The following is an 18,070-nucleotide window of genomic DNA, read 5'->3' as shown; positions in this document are numbered from 1 at the left end:
GGGATAGCTAGAATTATTCCTCAGGATAAGCCTGACTTTCTCAGCTTCGTAGGCTAATGCCAAGTTTTAGTTATTGAAATGTACTTCTTATTCTCTGGAACATGATTGCTAAATCTTTATATAGATTGACTGAAGACTGAACGTGAAAAGTATTTATCTTTCATACATCAGAAGACAAAAATGCTAAACAACACATAATTTGAACTATTTAATTTTGTCTTTTAAGGGCTCGAAGGCTGGGAAAAAAGACTAATAATTTCTGACAGGGCTCATATTGGTAAGTTCCTGTTTGTGGTTTGGTTTTTTGTTGATTTTTTGTTTAATCTTTTTTTTTTTCTCTGACCTTTCCACGGCCGTAAAACTGTGACAATTTTTAGCCATCTCTTTATATAGGTATGTACTTTTCTTTGGATTAAGTCTCCACATGCTGCTTTCGTTTATTGAAGTTTGTAGAAAAAAACCCACTTGCAACCCTCCCAAGTGTATATTCTAGTGACTCTTTAATCCTGTTCCATAAGCATAACCTAGCCAGGAAAGCAGGTTCACTTTCCGAGCCAAAGATTAGAGGTGCAAAGCAGTCAAAAAGCAGTTCAGAAGCTAATGAACTGAAGGATTCATTTCCCCCTTTGGTGTAAAAACAGTGTTGCTTATAGCAACTTTTCTGCTGGGAAACCACGTGACTGGGCGTGACTTCCAAACTAATGGGTTGCTACCAAGCACATTGCCACGTGCTTCAGAAAGGACATGTTATGAGAAGGACTGCAGGGATGGAGAGAATGGCTGCCCTCCTCACAGGGAGCTCATCAGTCAAGCATTGATTCCAGCCTGTGTTCCAGACAACTGCATTTCAGAGCCTGGAGTAAAACGGTGTTTAGAGTCCAAACCACCAACACAGAGCTTCAGGGGCTCTTCTTGTATCACTTCTAGGACATTTTTATTACATAAAATCATCCTTTAAATTAGATCTTTAGATACCGTAACATAATAGTTGTGTAACTGCATGTATTAGGAAATTAGTTTATTGCTGCTCTGGTAGTCATCTTCTGAAGATGCAAGCTTTTCAGGTCTTTATCTGATAAAGCTTATAACACTGGAAAAAAGGTTTTGCTTTTGTTTTTTGGGTGTGGTTTTTTTGTTTGGTTTTTTTTGTTGTTATTGTTAAACTGCTCTGGAATAGCTTAGTGTGTGAACATGTTATTTCAGAATAAATAGGTTTTCACCTTGGAGTAACTACTGAGTTTGAAATAATTGAGTAACTGTTCCTAAGTTACTAAAACCCTTTCTGAGAGTAGAATCACTGTAGATGAATTATTTGGAAATTACTAGATTATTAGCAAAAACTGATCTGTGATGATTCTAATGCAGTGGCAATACTGTGAAGTTTTCGTAGCTAAACAGGTCCTGAGTAAAAAGGACCCATTAATGACCGTCACTCATAATCATTCAACCTCTTAATATAAATGAACTTTCAGAGTACTTCTGTTTAGAAAGTTTTGGTGACAGTCTGGAGATCTGTTGCCATGCCTTCTCTAAAATGGGTACTGGCAATCTGTGAATGATTAGTCTGTAAGAAAAGATCAACCAAAAATAGGTTCAAGTTTCTGGGGACAATCTAATCCTTTAAATTATGTGGAAATAAACACAGAAAGAAATTGGTAAGGCAAACAAGGAAAATCACTCTTGTTCTAGAGAGACTAAGAGTACTTATTAAGTGTATCTGTTTCTTGCAATTTTTCAGTCTTTCCTGTGTAATGTCTAGACTAGTTGTTTAACTTTTGGGAGCTAGTACTTAAGAAAAATAAGCTGGCTTCTGCTAGCCAGCAAACTGTTGCACCACTGTTTGTATTTGACATGAGTCTTGTCAGATTTTTTTTTTTTTTCTTTTATGGTAGATGAAGAATTGCTGCAAGGAATACTTGGCATAATCTTTGTCATTAGGAATAGGTAGTGCTTCAAAAAAAGTAATCAGGTTTTGTGAAGATGACTTCTCTTTACATACAGACATTGGTGGGAACTCTTGTATTTCTAAATGTATTTTAATTTATGTTGTCCAAAACATAAAAAAAATTGTTAAAGAAATCTTTACAATGAATGAGAATGTTTACTTCAAGTTCCCACCTTAAATTTCAGCAGTATGCCTTTTTTTTTACTATAACCTGTTTTCCAGGATTTTTTTCAACTGCATGTTTTTTTGTGTCGTCCATACATTCTTTTGGGCCACTAAGAAGTTGAAAGGGCGTAGCTATTCTGTGGGAGATATATGCACAGTCTGCAAGTATGTTATAAGATAAACAGTTTAAAAAAAAAAAAAGAAGCCTTTGGAAAACCTTAGAACTCTTCCCTGTGAAAAAATGTAACTTGTAAAAGAGGAGAAAAAAACTTGTCATTTTATTTGCCTCTCTTCAGTATGTGGTTGGTTTTTTTCCATATTAATAAACAGGGCTAGAGTTGGTTTGAAGAAATTGTTACTGATATGGTAATTTATTTCACACAATTTTTCTACTTATTTCTATTTTCTTAGTATTTGATTTCCATCAAGCTGCTGACGGCATCCAAGAACAACAGAGGCAAGAACAAGCGGGAAAGAAGTAGGTGGTTTTATTTTGTCAAACATGGGATGACTTAGTACAAACTTGTGTATCAATATGTTGGATTTCTGTTATTGTTTGTCATTTAGTTTTAAAAAAGTATTAATTATCCTTGTAACTCTTAAATGTGGAGTATGCAGGGATAGTTTGTTACACTTTTGTCCTCCAGTGGCTAGCAAAAGGTTATATTCTTAATGAAAGGGTTGTATCTTGATACTTTGCCTTGTGAAAAGGTTCCTAGTTTCTAGTTAGCTTTATAAAAAGGATTCCAGCTTCCTAATGTCTTAATTGTTTACTGGAGATACTTTTTCTGTAAAAATATATTTCTGTTTATGAAGATTGAAGGATCCCTTAGTTCTCTCCAAATAGCTGAAAGGTCTGATACGATTACTTTAGTATCTCACAATGCTTCATTGTCAGAAGTGCGTTTAAATGTTCACATTGTCTACTACATGCAGCTACTGACTTTCTGAAGCTTTTGAAACTTTCAGAAACTAGCTGCTATGTTTCTAACTTGAGATTTCCAACTAGCTTGCTAGTTCTTGGGGATGGGGGAAAAAGCTGGCAGAGTTAACTGTGGCATGTCTAAAGCTGGAAAGTAATGTAGCACTATAGATTTCTCAGATACCAGTACTCTCTTCTTGGAAGTTTGTGTGGATGAAGAGTAATTCAGTCTTCCTTACTGAGACCTGTAAAAACTATCATCCATGACAATAAGACACTCTCACAATTAAGACAGTGTCCGATTTTGGCATACTTACTTCACATAGGTGAAGCAAGTATTGAGTGATAACTTGTGAACTATTCCTACATTGGGTCATTTTCACACTTGACTCTGCTGTACCAGCTGTGTTGTTACCTGTTGTTACAGGAATTAAAAAGTAAACAGGAAGAACTTTTTTTTTATGAGCCAATATGTGTATATCAGCTGTTCTTGAATGTTTATGGAGCGCAAACTGAAATTCCTATATGGCAATATTTGCAGTTAAAAACACTATCAGTCACTCACTATCAAGTGAGAAAGAACTACTTTATTAGTTAGTGTTAAAGGTTGTCAGGGAAAGCCCAATGAAGAAATAACCACTTTTCTTCAATTAGTTTGTTTTAAAGAAATCCAGGGGAAAAAAGTTATATCCAAAGCTAAAAAAATTTAAGTCACTCTTAAAAGTGCTCTATTTCTTTTTTCTGTGAGGTTCTTGAAATTCTGCAAGAATCGTATAGTTTTCAAGTTTGTTAAAACTGCTGATGGATTGAAAGTACTAAGCTATCTACTGCCTCCTAAATTTTAAGGCTAAGTGACTGTAGTGGCGGAAGTACTACTACAGGCTGGCTAAGAACAAGCTATCATAAACTGATTATCAAAAGACTGTCTTCTGTTTGTTGGGTTAGAGTGGGGAATTGAAGTAGCCTGCTAGCATGTCTAGCTATAGATGTGACTGCATAGCGTATTTGGTATTAAAATTTTTTTGTGTCTAACACTTCAAAGTTGATAATTATAAATAGTAGGTTTATTTTTTATTTTAACTGAATGCTTTTATCTGTTTAAACGTAGCTCAAAAACAGTCACAAGTAAGGCTCATGTAGCTTCCCTTGCAGAAAGGTTATAAAAAAGGTAATCTAATATAGTATATTATGCTTATACAATTGTTTTTAACATCTATAAATACAGTCTTCTGACAGCTTAAGTCTTTTATGAATTAGCATGTCTTAATGAAACAAAATAAATGGAACCCAACTCCTCCTTTAAAAACATTCTATGTGGAGGTTATGAACTGGGGCTAGTCAGTTATTTAAGCCACAATGTCCTGGTTTGGTTAAATGATACTGTGCGATGCAAAGTCGATTAGAATGTCTTTCTCTTCAGACTGGAGGCAAACATATCACTCCCTGAGATTACTAGGTATTCAGTCTAATGGGAAGAATTTGGGGTTTTTTTCCCCAAGATTATTGTTTTGAATCTACTTAACTAAAATGAATTATGTACTTATTATGAACTGTATTTCAGTTCATTCGCATATCAATTGATATCCTTTAACATAAAGCTTAGATATAACCTGCACCTTCTACTTGGAATTGAGTCCCTCTTGAACTGAGTTATTGCATGCTACCTTCAAGGCAGTTTGAAGAAATCTGTGCCACTCTGCATATCCAGAATTTATAATTGAAGAAGATAAGGCTTTGTGTGTCTGCTCAGGGGGGGAAAACAGAACAACAAAACAGTTAAAACTAAGTGCAAAACTTCTGCAAATGCTGGATACCTGTTCACTTAATCTTTTGAGAGCAATGGGGAAGATGTTTAATGTGCTTATGCTGAGTGCAGTTTGGCTCCATTTTGGTATCTATTTAGCAAGTCGCTGGCAGAAGACACTTCCTGAACTAGCTGTACTTCTCTGACAGAAAAGTCAGTGCAGGCAAGTTGTATCTTATGATATCACTGACTTAAGCTGAAAAAGGCTTTTCAGGCAGAGTGGGTAGGTAAGGGTAAGAAAAAGAATTCAGGTTTTCGGAATCAGCTACAGTGGAAAATCTATTCCTGAACCCGTTCTTAACGTACAGTATTTTGAGTACCATTGTCATTCTCAGATGTTCGGCAGTGTTTTCTGTTTTCCTTGCTCCAACTGAGGCTTCTAGAATTAAATGAAATATTTCTTACACACAAACTTGAAATCCATACTGTTTGTGCTGTTGCTTTTTGGAGGACTTTCTTTAGGTATTCAGGACAGTTTTTTAGGAAGGTGTTTAGTTAGTTTCAGTTCTTAGTACTGAAGGATATTGTCTTGGCATTCAGTTCCTTAAGTATAAAAGTTGGGAATTGTGTACAAATAAATACGTAAGAGTTCACTGACGTATGAAAAGTTACTGGTTTAAAAACAGAGGTGTGTAGAAGATTAAGGTCTATAAACAGTGCTGTTCTGAAACTAAGTTGCATACTAAAAGTATCTTGTGTTTTAAATGTTTAAAACAGGGTTCTAAATGCTGGCAATTAACAGCATTTCATTTTATGCTAAGCATGTACTAGCTTTAAAGAAAAAACACCTTAATTTTATATCAAGAATAACTCCTGTTATTATCTTTTGAAAGTTTGGGAACTACCAAAAAAGGAATTGGTCCGGTATATTCTTCAAAAGCAGCTCGAAGTGGACTCAGAATGTGTGATCTTGTTTCTGATTTTGATGACTTTTCTGAGAGGTAATTTGTGTATTTTAATGCACAGTTGTAAGCATAGTTTTCAGTTTCTGGGTAGTACCCTGTGTAAGCAAATACATCTGGTTGCTGTTACTTTATAAAATTAAAAATTATTTTAAATATTGAAATAATTTTATTTATAGTTTTATTAAGTGGTCTATTTACAATTATTAAAATATTTTATTGTTTAAAATTGTTTAATCACCAAATAATAGCACATACATAACCAGTAAAACCTGGGGTTGGTGGGGGCATAAGGAGGAAAATAAAAGAACAAAAACCTCGCTGAAGCATTTTTCCCTTCCAGGTTCAAAGTGTTAGCCAATCAGTATAAAGCGATATATCCTACCTTAGAGATAGATATTGAAGGGGAATTGAAAAAGCTCAAGGTAAGCCTGCTTCTATCTGTTAAATGATATAATCACTGTGTGCAGTTACTGATATGTAAATCTCTGGGTGACTGATGCTCGTGCTTGTATGAGGAGTTAAAACATAATACATATAATGGGAAATTGGTACGTATCAATTTTAAAGAGTCTGCTAGCATCCTTAAATACACTTTTGACCCTGCTTTATGCAGCATTTCAAAACTTGGCTTCAAGAGAAATACTGTAAACTTTAAGAAAAATGTTTTTGTAGGGAGTATTATTTTTGACTTCTATTTGCTCAAACATACTGGCTAAGAGAAAAACACCCCACAATTGTAGCTGGGGAAGGCATGTTTCGCTGTAAAGAATACTATTAATTCCTTGTGTCAGAAACTTAAAAACTGAAGTAAATTACTTTTCTAAGTAATAAGCCTTCAGGAAAAAAAGTACTGTTTAACAACATAGAAAAATGTAACTTGATAGCAGCAGAACTAATGAAGCCTGACTGCCAGCAAACTTGTCTTGTGGTTAATTATGAATTCTGATTTGATGTTTTCCCTGCGGTTGGGACAGTTGTGAGATTTCTCACTAGTATTAATACTCTCATGCCTAATACGGCTATTTTTGCAGTGCATCCAAGTTCTTATTTGAAAAAAATTGTCAGATGCCTTACCCTTAGCCAGCCTTTCTGTTCATGCACTTTATAGAATCTTAACTGTGAGATTTTTTTACCCTTTAGAAAGCTTCAACCAAATTTGACAAATTGTTTAAAAACGTTGAGGTATGTGTGGAACAGGGGAGAGCCTGCAGTTACAGGTTTAATTCTTTCAGAAATTCAGGCCAGTGATATTATCCTTCTTGTATCTTCAGTTGCCACTAAACTCAGTTTACCAGCTCTAAAAGGGAGTATATTGGAGTTCTTAGCACTTCTGTTTGTCTTACTTTAAATGATGTGTTACACATGTTGAATTGTAGTATTTTTATTAATATGTAGACCTAAAATCAGTTACAGTTGAGTGTTTCACACTTTGTAGTTTATTTATTAAGTGTAATGTGTGTGTATTACACGTTAGGATTACAGAATACCTGAAACTTATTGTTAGGGTGGAAACATAATATGTAGTTGTAGCCTGAGAAGAATTACTTGCATGTTATGTTTGTTTTATGCTAATGCACTTGATGAAATTCTGAAAGACCAAGTATTATGTTTCATAATGTGTATCATTAAAATGAGAACTTCTATATGTTCACATGGGGAAAACTGCTGTTTACCAAGTGTTAATTTGAACATTACTGGCTTCTTACATCCAGCTACTCAGTGGCATTCAAGCACTTGACCCTTAATTCCACTAAATAATGTCTGTCCTTCACTTAAAAGCCTACCTATATATATGTCACAAACTAATGGTGCTTTATAATTGTGTGCATTTGTTGGCTTCAGATGGCCAGAATTAGAACCCACCACATGCTGGTTTTGGGGGAGAAATTTTGAACACTTGGAAATTAAATACTGAATACAGTAAAGTATTGTGATTATGCTCAAGCTTGAATATTTCTAAAGCATTTCCAAAGTTTGGATTTTATTTCCTTTTTTTCCCCTTTTTTTTTTTCTTTCTTTCCTTCTACGAAGACCATACATGTCTATTGTGTAAATCTGAGTCTAATGTTCTTCCTTCCCTTGTTCACATACTGTGGCATATTTAACATTTATTTATGTTTGCTTTTCCTTTCCAAAAGGAGTAAGAGAATTGTTATGAGGGAGCAATAGCACTTGTATTCTGGCTGGCTTTATCATAATGAAATCATACTACACAATAGTCTTCTTTATTATTCAGGGCTGCATGGAAAAAATAAAACCAATGGTAAAGGATGGTGTTTATTTCATGTATGAGGCTTTACATGGACCACCAAAGAAGATCTTAGTAGAGGGTGCAAATGCAGCACTGCTGGACATAGATTTTGGTAGGTATAACATTTTTGAGACACATGTTGCTATATACTTCTGTTGTGAAAGACAAACACTAAATAGAAACTCTTCTATGCTTAGCTGTTCTTATGGCAGAAGTGTTTTGTATTTTGGAAAAACAGTACTCTCCATGACTAGCAAATAATTGGGAGGGGGGTTAATTAAATTATTTCAAAAAGCTTTAGACTCTCTCAAGATTAATTATTTGAATGACAGTAAAGATCAGGTAATTTTTCTTAAATAGAGTGTAGTTATTACTTCAGTATCTATAAATTTCATATGAAGTAACTCACAGTTGTATACATCTATGGAAATCTCTTGAGGAAAAAAAAAAGAGAGCTTTGAGAGGCAAAGTATATACACAAAATACTTGTTGACTTTTTAAGAATCGGCTTGCATTTTTTTCAAACCCTTTATGTAACACTTAGCATTTCACTTTCACGATATAAGGAAAGATGTTGGAAATCTGGATTGCTAATGAGGCAAGAGTGAAAAGATTATCCTAATCAATTTGAAATTATAAATGGTGCCGTTTTTCTTAAAACACTAATTAGCATCTTGATAGAAGCAGCTTTTTAATGAGATTATGATGTTTGTTATCATTATGTTGTAAGGACAGATAAATTACTGTACCTCTGTATGGGCATAAGCAGCCTATATTATTGGCTCCTGCGTTTTGTCACATTTTTCTTCAGTCTCACTAGCCTTGTAACTGCATCACTTTTATTGTTGGAAAGATGTGGAAGCCTGAAATTGAAGCCTGTAAGGACTACTGTCAAATAACAAAATTGGCATTCACTCTCCTTTCAACAGATAGGAGTTCTGATGTTGGACATTTTCAATGTTTGAAAGTTGAGTTTGAAAGCCTCTTTCTTTTAAGAGGAAGATATGTTTAAGACTAGTAACCATAGGTGTAAGCACCACGTTTTCCCATGATAATCTGAATGTTGGAAGAAAGCTCCTTTTCTAACAAGTAAAAAAAAAAAGGGAAAAAACCTCTTTAAATATGCTTGTCACAGGGAAATGTTTGATGCAAACCTGAGATATTTGCAGAAGACTCTGGGGGGGGTTGTTTTTTATAAGTAGTGAGGATTTTAGATTTCATGTAAGTATAGGAAATGCAAATAGTCTGAAACTCATCAGGTATGTCTATAATACGTACAGAGTTTTTTAGGTCACTTAGATTTTTCTCCTGCCTGTGGTGTTAGACCCACACACACAGAGTGTATCTGCTGTCCTTAGGTAGATACCATCAGTGGATTGGACACTTGGCTTAACAATAGGCAAGTCCTAGTCAAAAGATTTGGCAGCGCCAAATTTGATTGTGCGGCATTCTGAATGAGGCTGTTTTCTGTGTCTTTGCACAGAAGTCTTAATACTGAAGTGAATTTTATGAATGTGTGTCTGTTGGCAGCGAAGGTCGTAAACCCCCAGCCTTGCAGTCCATCTCTCTCTTCTGGAGCGTGTAACGAAGCTCGTGTGTATGTGTGTCTGGGGATGGGGGTATAGGTGTGGGGATGTGTGGTCTTCTGTGTTTTTAAACGCTTGAGTGAGGATAAACCAATGTCAGTATACCATGCTGGGTGCTGAAAATGAGTAAGAATTGTCTCATTGACTTTGTGGCATCCACTAGCTGTATTTACCTGTCAGTAAAGAAAAGCTCAACTACTGTGTCCTAAGAAAGATAATGACTAATAGCGCTTAAAACTGCTGTTACATATCACTGGTAAGCCTGTGTCTTTCTCCTGAGACATGTAAGCAAAAGAAGCTAGAGATACCTGAGGCTACCCTGCAACAACTCACTGAGGAGTCTCTGAAGGATTTTGACTTTTTAAAGTTGTCTGTATTGCTTTCAGTTCCTTTTGTCTTGGCTGTTGCTCTCTTACCCGTCACTGAGTCTTATACAAAAACAAAAAGTCTGAAGCAGGAGATAGAAGTCTCTTGCTTATATGTAGTTATTGTGTGCTTGAAGCATTTGTTCACAATTCAACTAAGGACTGGCATGCTCTGTTTCATCTTCCATTACTTAAGAAAAAAAAAAAGAAAAAAGTGTAAGCCTTAAGGATTCTGAGATGTTTAACTCTTATCTTTGCTGTCCAGGCTGCTCTTTTAAATGGGGGCTGAATATTTAACTAGAGACAAACTCTCATCACTAATAAACTAGACTATATTCCAGGAGTCTTTTTTTTTTTCCTTTTCTTTAATAGTGTAAATAATTTTTTTCATTTGCTTACATAAGCAAAATTTTCTTTCCAGAATTCTACACTTTGCAATTTCTTATCCTTATAATGTGCTGACCAGATTGTAGAGCTTATATTTTATTTTTTTCTCCCAAAATGAAAAATGGTAAGCCTATATTTTCTAACCTTTTAATGCCATTAAGAGTCTCCCTTCAAATTTTCATGTTGTTCTGTTAGTTAGTATATTTTATGTATTATAGCAGGGCATGGTTTTCTGGTGTCTTATTCCAGTTTTTGACTTGTATTCAGAATTCATTCAGAATTGTTATGTAGTCAACTTTTGCTGCTGTACCAAAAGTAAGTGGTAAGATTTTTATCTTTTTCAGTAAAGAAGGATTAGACAATGTACATACAGAGCTAAGGGCTCATTAAATATGTTTTTGACTGCAAAATACATTTATTGTGTGTTTTTGGTTTTTTAGTGTTGTAAAACCTAGGTAAGTGCAATGCAAGTACTGTTCCTTACCAGGTTAGATTTAATTTTTTTAATAGTTTAAAACCAGTGTTTTCATAAGTTTTTAAAAACTTTTTTTTTTCAATAGGCACATATCCTTTTGTGACTTCATCAAACTGCACAGTTGGAGGTGTGTGTACTGGTCTGGGCATGCCACCACAGAATGTTGGGGAAGTGTTTGGAGTTGTGAAAGCATATACAACAAGAGTTGGAATCGGTGCCTTTCCTACAGAACAAAATAATGTGAGTATTATCAGTGCTAGATGTAACTTGTAACTGGGTGAAATAACTTGGTGTGTCTGTCTTGCATTAAATCAGTGTTACTGTTTAAGTGCAAGTACATGACCGTGTTTGGATGTCTCATTCTTCTGATTCTAGGCTGAGCTTACAGGCCTGCCAAATCTGATTGTTGGTTTCTCAGACCTTCCTATGGAATAGAAGGTTAGAGCAGGAACAGATTGAGAGATTTGCTCAAATAACGTTCTCTTGAATTAGAAATAGCATTTTGTATTTCTGTTTTCATCCCAATGGACAACTTTCTGAAAAATTCAGGGGAGAACTTTTAAGGTAACTTACAATATTGTAAAATGTTATTAAGGATATACTTGCATCACGTATTGCCAAAAAAAAAAAAGCTCATATAATAGTATTGCTCTTTGTTAGGAAATTGGAGAATTGCTGCAAATGAGAGGTAAAGAGTTTGGTGTTACCACTGGTAGAAAGAGAAGATGCGGCTGGCTGGACCTTGTGTTACTCCGATATGCCTACATGATTAACGGATTTACTGCGTGAGTTACTTTGACAGCTTTGCTGGCAACTTGACATAAAATCATGAAATGCTGCACATTACTGTAAATTGTACATATACTAGCTAGTAACATTCAGACTGTTAGTATTGATTTGTTGATTGTTTTGATATTTTGATAAATGAACTGTCCCTTATTTTTCCTAGCATTAAATGTTTTTATATTTTACATTTTCATAGTCATGAATTTTCTTTCCTTTACTTGTAGCACATAAGTTTATTTCTCATTTAAAATGATCCAAGAAGCACTTGTGTGTCTTAGTACTTGATGTTGCAAGCTACCTCAACCCCTGTCATCCACCCAAACCAAATCAAATGTATTTACAAGGGCCTTACAACCTGATACAGTTTGTGGGGTTTTGTTAGTTTGTTTTCAAAATACTGATGGCTTCCCATCTGTCTTATCTTTAGCAGTATGTGTAATTGTAGAAAATTTGGATATGACTTTGGGACTTTAATTAAAATGAAAAATAGATGTTTGAAACAAAACTGGTATAATATTCTAGTAGATTAAACTGTGTGAATACGTGCTTTACTTAATTTGTCCTATTTTTCTTGTTCTTTGTGTTTTTTATTTAAAATAGGATGCAGCCAGGTATTTACAGAGCCAGTGTCTGATTATTTTGCTTCCTTCACTGTAGGACAGGAACATTTGGCAGAGGACTGGAACAGACAGCAACAGGCATCATGCTATGAAACAATCTCAAATGAGTGGTCATAAAGTACCTTGGCAGCACCCTGACTAATTAAAATTCTACCACTTAAAGCTATAGACGAGTCACTTTAATTGGAGAATACCTGTTCTTTGAATTTTGCCATTTTCTTATAGTGCTAGATCTAAGGATGCAACAAAAAGGCTGTTTAAGTTTTCTTTATTTTTTAAATAAACAGATATAAATAAGGTATAAACCATATAAATAGATTAGTGCCATATGAGCTATTTTTCTAAGGAAAGACAATTGCAATGTGCAGGAATCAATTTTTATTTTGATATTTATACAATGTGATGAGAGTTGAGAGTTGTTGAACTTGTTTAACCAGAGTAATGTTTCTTTATAGGTTGGCACTTACCAAATTGGATATCTTGGATGTATTTCCAGAAATTAAAGTTGGTGTTGCATACAAACTAGATGGTGAAATCATACCTCATTTTCCTGGTAAGACTACTTGTTTAGCAATTTGAGATTTTGGTGAAATGTAATCTGATACTTAAATGCATTTGACTTTTACTTGTAAAATTTATGACAGGAATGTGTTACTTCAGCATCAAGCCATTAATGTCTTCCCAGATGCACCAGAGATACCCTGTGCCACACCTGTACCAAATACTGTCATTTGTCTACTAGAAAGATGCAAAGTGGTGTATAAAGCCTCTTAAATGTAAATGTTATTACTGCTTTATCCCTCTCCTTTAATACAGCCTGCATTACCTTCAAGCTAAATTGGAAGCTCATTTCACACTCTAAATCTAGTGTCTTATTCCCACTACTGTATTCATCCCCTCTTCTAGCAGGACAAGTCTTCATTTAGGCATGTGATGAGCCACATGTGAGAACTAATCCAGTTGAAAAACCAGGTTTTTCTCTCCCTGTGTTATTTTTCTAACAGTTCAGTGCCCTTTAATGCTTCACAGAGCAGCCAAAAACCTGTCACATGTATGCAATGGAAAAAGAGGGAGAAGGGGTGGGGGAGGAAATGAGCAATTAGTTTAGGTGAAAGCAAAACTGTTTTCCTCATGCAGGACCAACATCAACTTAGCATGATAGGAATTATAGCTCCTGAGGAGGACAGTGGTCATCATTTTTACCTGAAAAATATATCTGCCTGTTAAAATTTTCAAGTATCTGTTCATGGATAATGCATCTTTTTCAGTTTGCTATAGTAGAGATACTCCAGAAAAAAGAACATTAACCAGTACTAAAGATGGGGCTTTCTGATTTTTCTAACGTGCACATAGCTGCTCGTTTCCATTCTAATTGCTACCTCAGGATTTGAGGCTGGTCAGAGGTTACAATTTTTCATATGATACCATGAACAGAGAACTTTCTGTGCGTGAGGAGATCAACTGTAGTAATCAGATACAACTCACAGCAGGATTTATGTAGTATAAAGATGTAATTACGTATAAAGGAATAAGTTATAATCTGCCAGTAGTCCTTGAAAATAGCATGTGTCTGTTGGGGAAATTCATAAGGAATTAACAAAAAATCTTCTGTTTCTCTGTGTGCTTGGAGGAGTTCTCTAACGGATATACCCTTCAGTATCTTCAAACAAAAGTGCCAGTTACAGTCTGAATGCATACTGAATGACATGGTGTGCACTTTTATTCAGGAAATTTAGTCTCATCTTACACTAAACCAGGGAAGGATTTTCCCTTTTTAAGACTCAGAGGTCCCCTGATCGATACCCTTATCAAAATCTGAAGGAAACTTGTGGGTGCTTTAGATGGCCTTTGAACGTAATGGAGAATGCACATTTGAATTGAGAACTACTCAGTAAATGCTGCTTCTGCAGCCTTGTCATCTAATCTGCGGGCTATTTGGACTGTCTTGTGCTCGAGGCAGGAGGACCTTCTCTGGCAGTCCATCATTAAGGATGACATAACAGGTGGCCATGTTTTCCAGTTTTAGCGAAGACTTCAGTGATTACTCTTCTTCTTCCCTGCTCCATACCTCCCCTGCCTCCCCCCCCCCCCCCATTTATTATGTTTCTCAAATGGGACCAGAATCGTGTTACAACTCCTGAGGGCAGACTTTGCTCCGTGTATATGCCCAGGTAACAGGTAGCTGACCTGTGGTCATAGCAGCACAACATGGCTCACCTGCCTAACTGTATTTTTCTTTACTGTATGAACAATTAAGAATTCTGGTAGAAATTTAGTAGAAGCTGTTGTCTTTGCTGTTGATGTGCTGTCTTCCTTAAGTGTCAGAAAGGATTTTGAGCTGAACTTCTGGTAAGCTGGAAGATGCTGTCTCTCACAGTGCCTCTGTGTTCCACACTTCTCTGCTATACTCCTCAACATTTGGCAGCATTGTCAGCACATATGCTGCAAGGGTACTTACTAGCCCTGCCCCCAGCATAGAAAACAAAAAGTAACTTTCTTCCCACTTTGTGTTTTGCGGGCCGTTAGGTTATTTCTGATGTCTACATCTCTGTGTGCTGTGCACTTGTCTAATTTATTTTTTTTAACTTGCTACTTCAACATTTTTGATTTAATTTAGAAGAGATCTAGTCTGGAAATCTCTTGCTGGCAGGGTATTTCTTTCTTCCCCCCGCCCCCTCCTACTCTCTTGAAGATGTTAGTGATTTACCCTTCTTGTGAAATGACTGTCTCTAAATCAGAAGCACACACAGCGCCCACCATCTCAAGAAAAACATGCCATATTTCATATATTGTTCCTTTTTCCAGCTGGATCAGAGAATCATACGAGTCTCACTCAGGTTTTTTTAGCTTAGATTTCTGTGGGCATTTCATAATCTTCTGCTAAGAAAGAACTGAAAATGTCTTGTAAATTTTCAGTTGACTTCAGTTGGTGTCATTGAGGCTGTAGTCTTTTGCTGTAGAGCTGGTCAGTATCTCCATTTCTGTTTAGTCATAAGAGTTTATGAAAGAAAGAAAAAACTCCCTGCAAGCTTTGAGATGATCATTTTGACAGGAATGTGAGAGCCATAGTCTAGTCCTGCTAATGCCTTCTGTCAAGTTTAGGCATTAGCTGATCTTGGCACAGACACAACCTCTAGCTCAGGAGACTTTGAAAACGCAGATTCTTAGGAAATTGGGAGATTATTTTGGTGAAGCTTTACTTCATGCTTGCTTTTTTTTTTTTTTCCCTCTTCCCTGGGCATCTACTATAGAATAACGAGCTAGGACACCATGCTAGATGCACCTTTCATCTGACCTGTATGACTGTTTCTATGATCAGTTTCTGGAAACTGCTGGAGGATCTTTTAAGATGAGATCTTTTACAATGGTGCCAAGATCCCAAATTTCAGCTATTATTTTTGAGTTGAAAGTAACATCACATCATTCCCTCTCCAAATTACAGTACCAGACATCACTGTATCTGCTCTCTGTTATCTAATTCAGCTGTTAATAAGGAATATTCCAGAAAGCCTAGAAGATAAATCCCCTAAGGGAAGAGCTGAGAGAAATCTAGATGGTAACTACTTCTCATATGACACTGAGCTCAATTTATGGCTTATCTTTACCACACATCATCTTTTATCACACCTGCTGGAGCAAAATGAGAGAATCACACTTCTTGATGTTTCAAGTATCCCTTTTTTCCTTCCTCTCTTTTTGGGAAGTAAGGAATTGAACTAATACAGAGTAATGGAAGACTGTAGACACCATTAGACAGTTTAGTTTGAAGTGCTTTCAGCTTTCTCCCAGCTAGCCTTATCAGAGAGGCTTCGAAGTAAAAACTGAATTGCCTGTGCACCTCCAAGACTGAAGGTGTTCAGTCACTTTCCGTCTTCAGAAAGAGTGAGGCTTGTGTCTTAGTCTCATCTGCAATGCCTAGAGGTTAGTTTGTGGTTTTGCACTTTGAATATAGCTGTTCTATTTTACAGATCACCTAGACAGCAGCTCAGTTGTTAGTGCTGATGACATGAAAGAAAGTGCTTATCCTTGGCCTCTGCAAGCCAGCATCCTTAATGTGCCTGTATGTTTGTCAAGACTCGCCTGATAACAACAAGTATTGATTCAGGATCATTTGCCTTAACCGGTGAACACCTCACGCAAAAAATTGTGCATTTCTTCACTGTTGTAGGCTTTGAAGTCAGTAGAGCATAGTCCTCTTTCACCTTTACTCAGAATGCCTAGTTCATTAAGACTGTCCTTACAACACTGCTACTATTGAACTCTTACCTGCACCAGGACAAATTATTCAATATGCTGAGCCTGAGTTTGTTGGCTACACACACGCTGGAGGGGATTAGCAATGGTTTTGTATTTGCATCTCTACTGTGCCTCTTGCACCTAAGATGCTTTCCCAGACTATCTGTCTTTGCAGGACTGACTTGATCTGAGACATGGAGCCTACATAACATTAATTACAGTGCCTTTGGCAGAACCCCGCCTTTTTCAGGAAGGCAGGAATGCTTGACACCTCCCATTTTTTTGTCAATGTATTTTGACAATTTTCAGTCTTAGGGCTTTTGTTTCGCTGCCCAGTGTCATCCCAGGACTACTGTTCAGATAATACCTGGAATGATTCAATTCCAGAACAGTGTGCTTAGCATCTTTTCCAGTATTTGAAATCATCACAGGATTCGGAGGTAATGGACAACACTGTGGCAAGTTACTAAATGAAGGACAAAATGGAATATACTCATTGCTTCTCTTCTGGGAAGTAATTAGAACAGTTACTGTTCATACATTATGTGGGACTCCACACTAATTGACAAATTTGTTGTAGAATTTTGGGGAAAAGGGTCTGTGAGTGTCAGAAGTGTGTATAAACTACATCCTATGACTGTTCTTTTAGTAAAAAGTACATTCCTCTCCTCTGCCACTTTAAAATATGTTTTAACTGCCTGATACTTACAAGCTGGTGCCTAATTTTGCTTTCACATCACTGAATTCTCTCATGAAGGTGGGGTTGCATCTTGGTATTTGTTCAGTTGTTCAGCCAAAAAAAAAAAAAAAAAAAAATCATTTTGGGGAGTTACTTTTCCTGAAAAATTATTTTCTGAAATGGAAAGGTTGTGGTGTAAGCAAAATATATGCTTGTGACTGAGAGTACTAGAATTCCTAAAGTCTTAAGTCCAGATCTTTACTGGATTTTTTTTTCCCCCACCCTCTGTTTATAGTAACACAAAAAGGACACTTCAGCACCTTCAGTGCTGATACTATCTTTATGTAAGAAAAGAATAAAAAGCTTTACAGCTGTGTGTTTAGTGGTAGAGAATATATAATCTTTGTGGACATAATATTTTTGTTTGCTTCTCAGCCAACCAGGAAGTCTTAAATAAAGTAGAAGTTCAGTATGAGACACTCCCAGGATGGGATACAGACATATCAAATGCAAGGACGTTTGATGAGCTGCCTGTAAATGCACAAAATTATGTTCGCTTCATAGAAATGGAGTTGGGTGTTCCTGGTAAGTAAAACAGATTTTGTTATTGTTTGTTGTTTTCCTGCTCCATGAAACCTATCTTGTATTTTGCCTTAATGAACATTCAAAATATTGAGAACTAGTTTCTAGCTGTGATTATTCTTATGTACCTGGTGATACTTGTAATTATTGCTTTACTACTTTTTCCTCTATCTAGTTAGCTGTTGAATTGAAAATTTTCAAAAGCTTTAATATGCATTCTTTCTTTGGCTTATACTATAGTTCTTGTTCAACTGAGATTCTTATAACTTGCTGAAATGTTTTTTCAGATTGGTTGTAATAGGGGTTTAGTTATGCTGCCATTATAAATTCAGTGGGACTACTGGCATATTAATGTGATTAAA

The 18,070-nt window shown here is 36.0% G+C and overlaps 1 protein-coding gene across 1 annotated transcript in view; it reads left to right on the top strand.

The window, feature by feature from the left end:
• ADSS2 (adenylosuccinate synthase 2) overlaps window positions 1–18,070 on the top strand; it is a gene marked incomplete at both ends in the record, with an annotated part of 36,605 nt that overhangs the window by 18,100 nt on the left and 435 nt on the right. The window contains 9 exons of the mRNA XM_081997201.1: window positions 227–277; window positions 2,522–2,588; window positions 5,670–5,777; window positions 6,082–6,163; window positions 7,978–8,104; window positions 10,891–11,045; window positions 11,466–11,590; window positions 12,667–12,764; window positions 17,562–17,711. Of these exons, the coding sequence (XP_081853327.1) occupies window positions 227–277; window positions 2,522–2,588; window positions 5,670–5,777; window positions 6,082–6,163; window positions 7,978–8,104; window positions 10,891–11,045; window positions 11,466–11,590; window positions 12,667–12,764; window positions 17,562–17,711 (963 nt within the window). The remainder of the gene's footprint in view (window positions 1–226; window positions 278–2,521; window positions 2,589–5,669; window positions 5,778–6,081; window positions 6,164–7,977; window positions 8,105–10,890; window positions 11,046–11,465; window positions 11,591–12,666; window positions 12,765–17,561; window positions 17,712–18,070) is intronic.

Source organism: Phaethon aethereus (genome assembly GCF_964289735.1).
Source record: "Phaethon aethereus genome assembly, chromosome: 3".
In the NCBI taxonomy this organism is placed as follows: Eukaryota; Metazoa; Chordata; class Aves; order Phaethontiformes; family Phaethontidae; genus Phaethon; species Phaethon aethereus.
The sequence above is the reverse complement of the archived record's forward strand: the minus strand, read 5'-3'. Positions and strand labels throughout refer to the sequence as shown.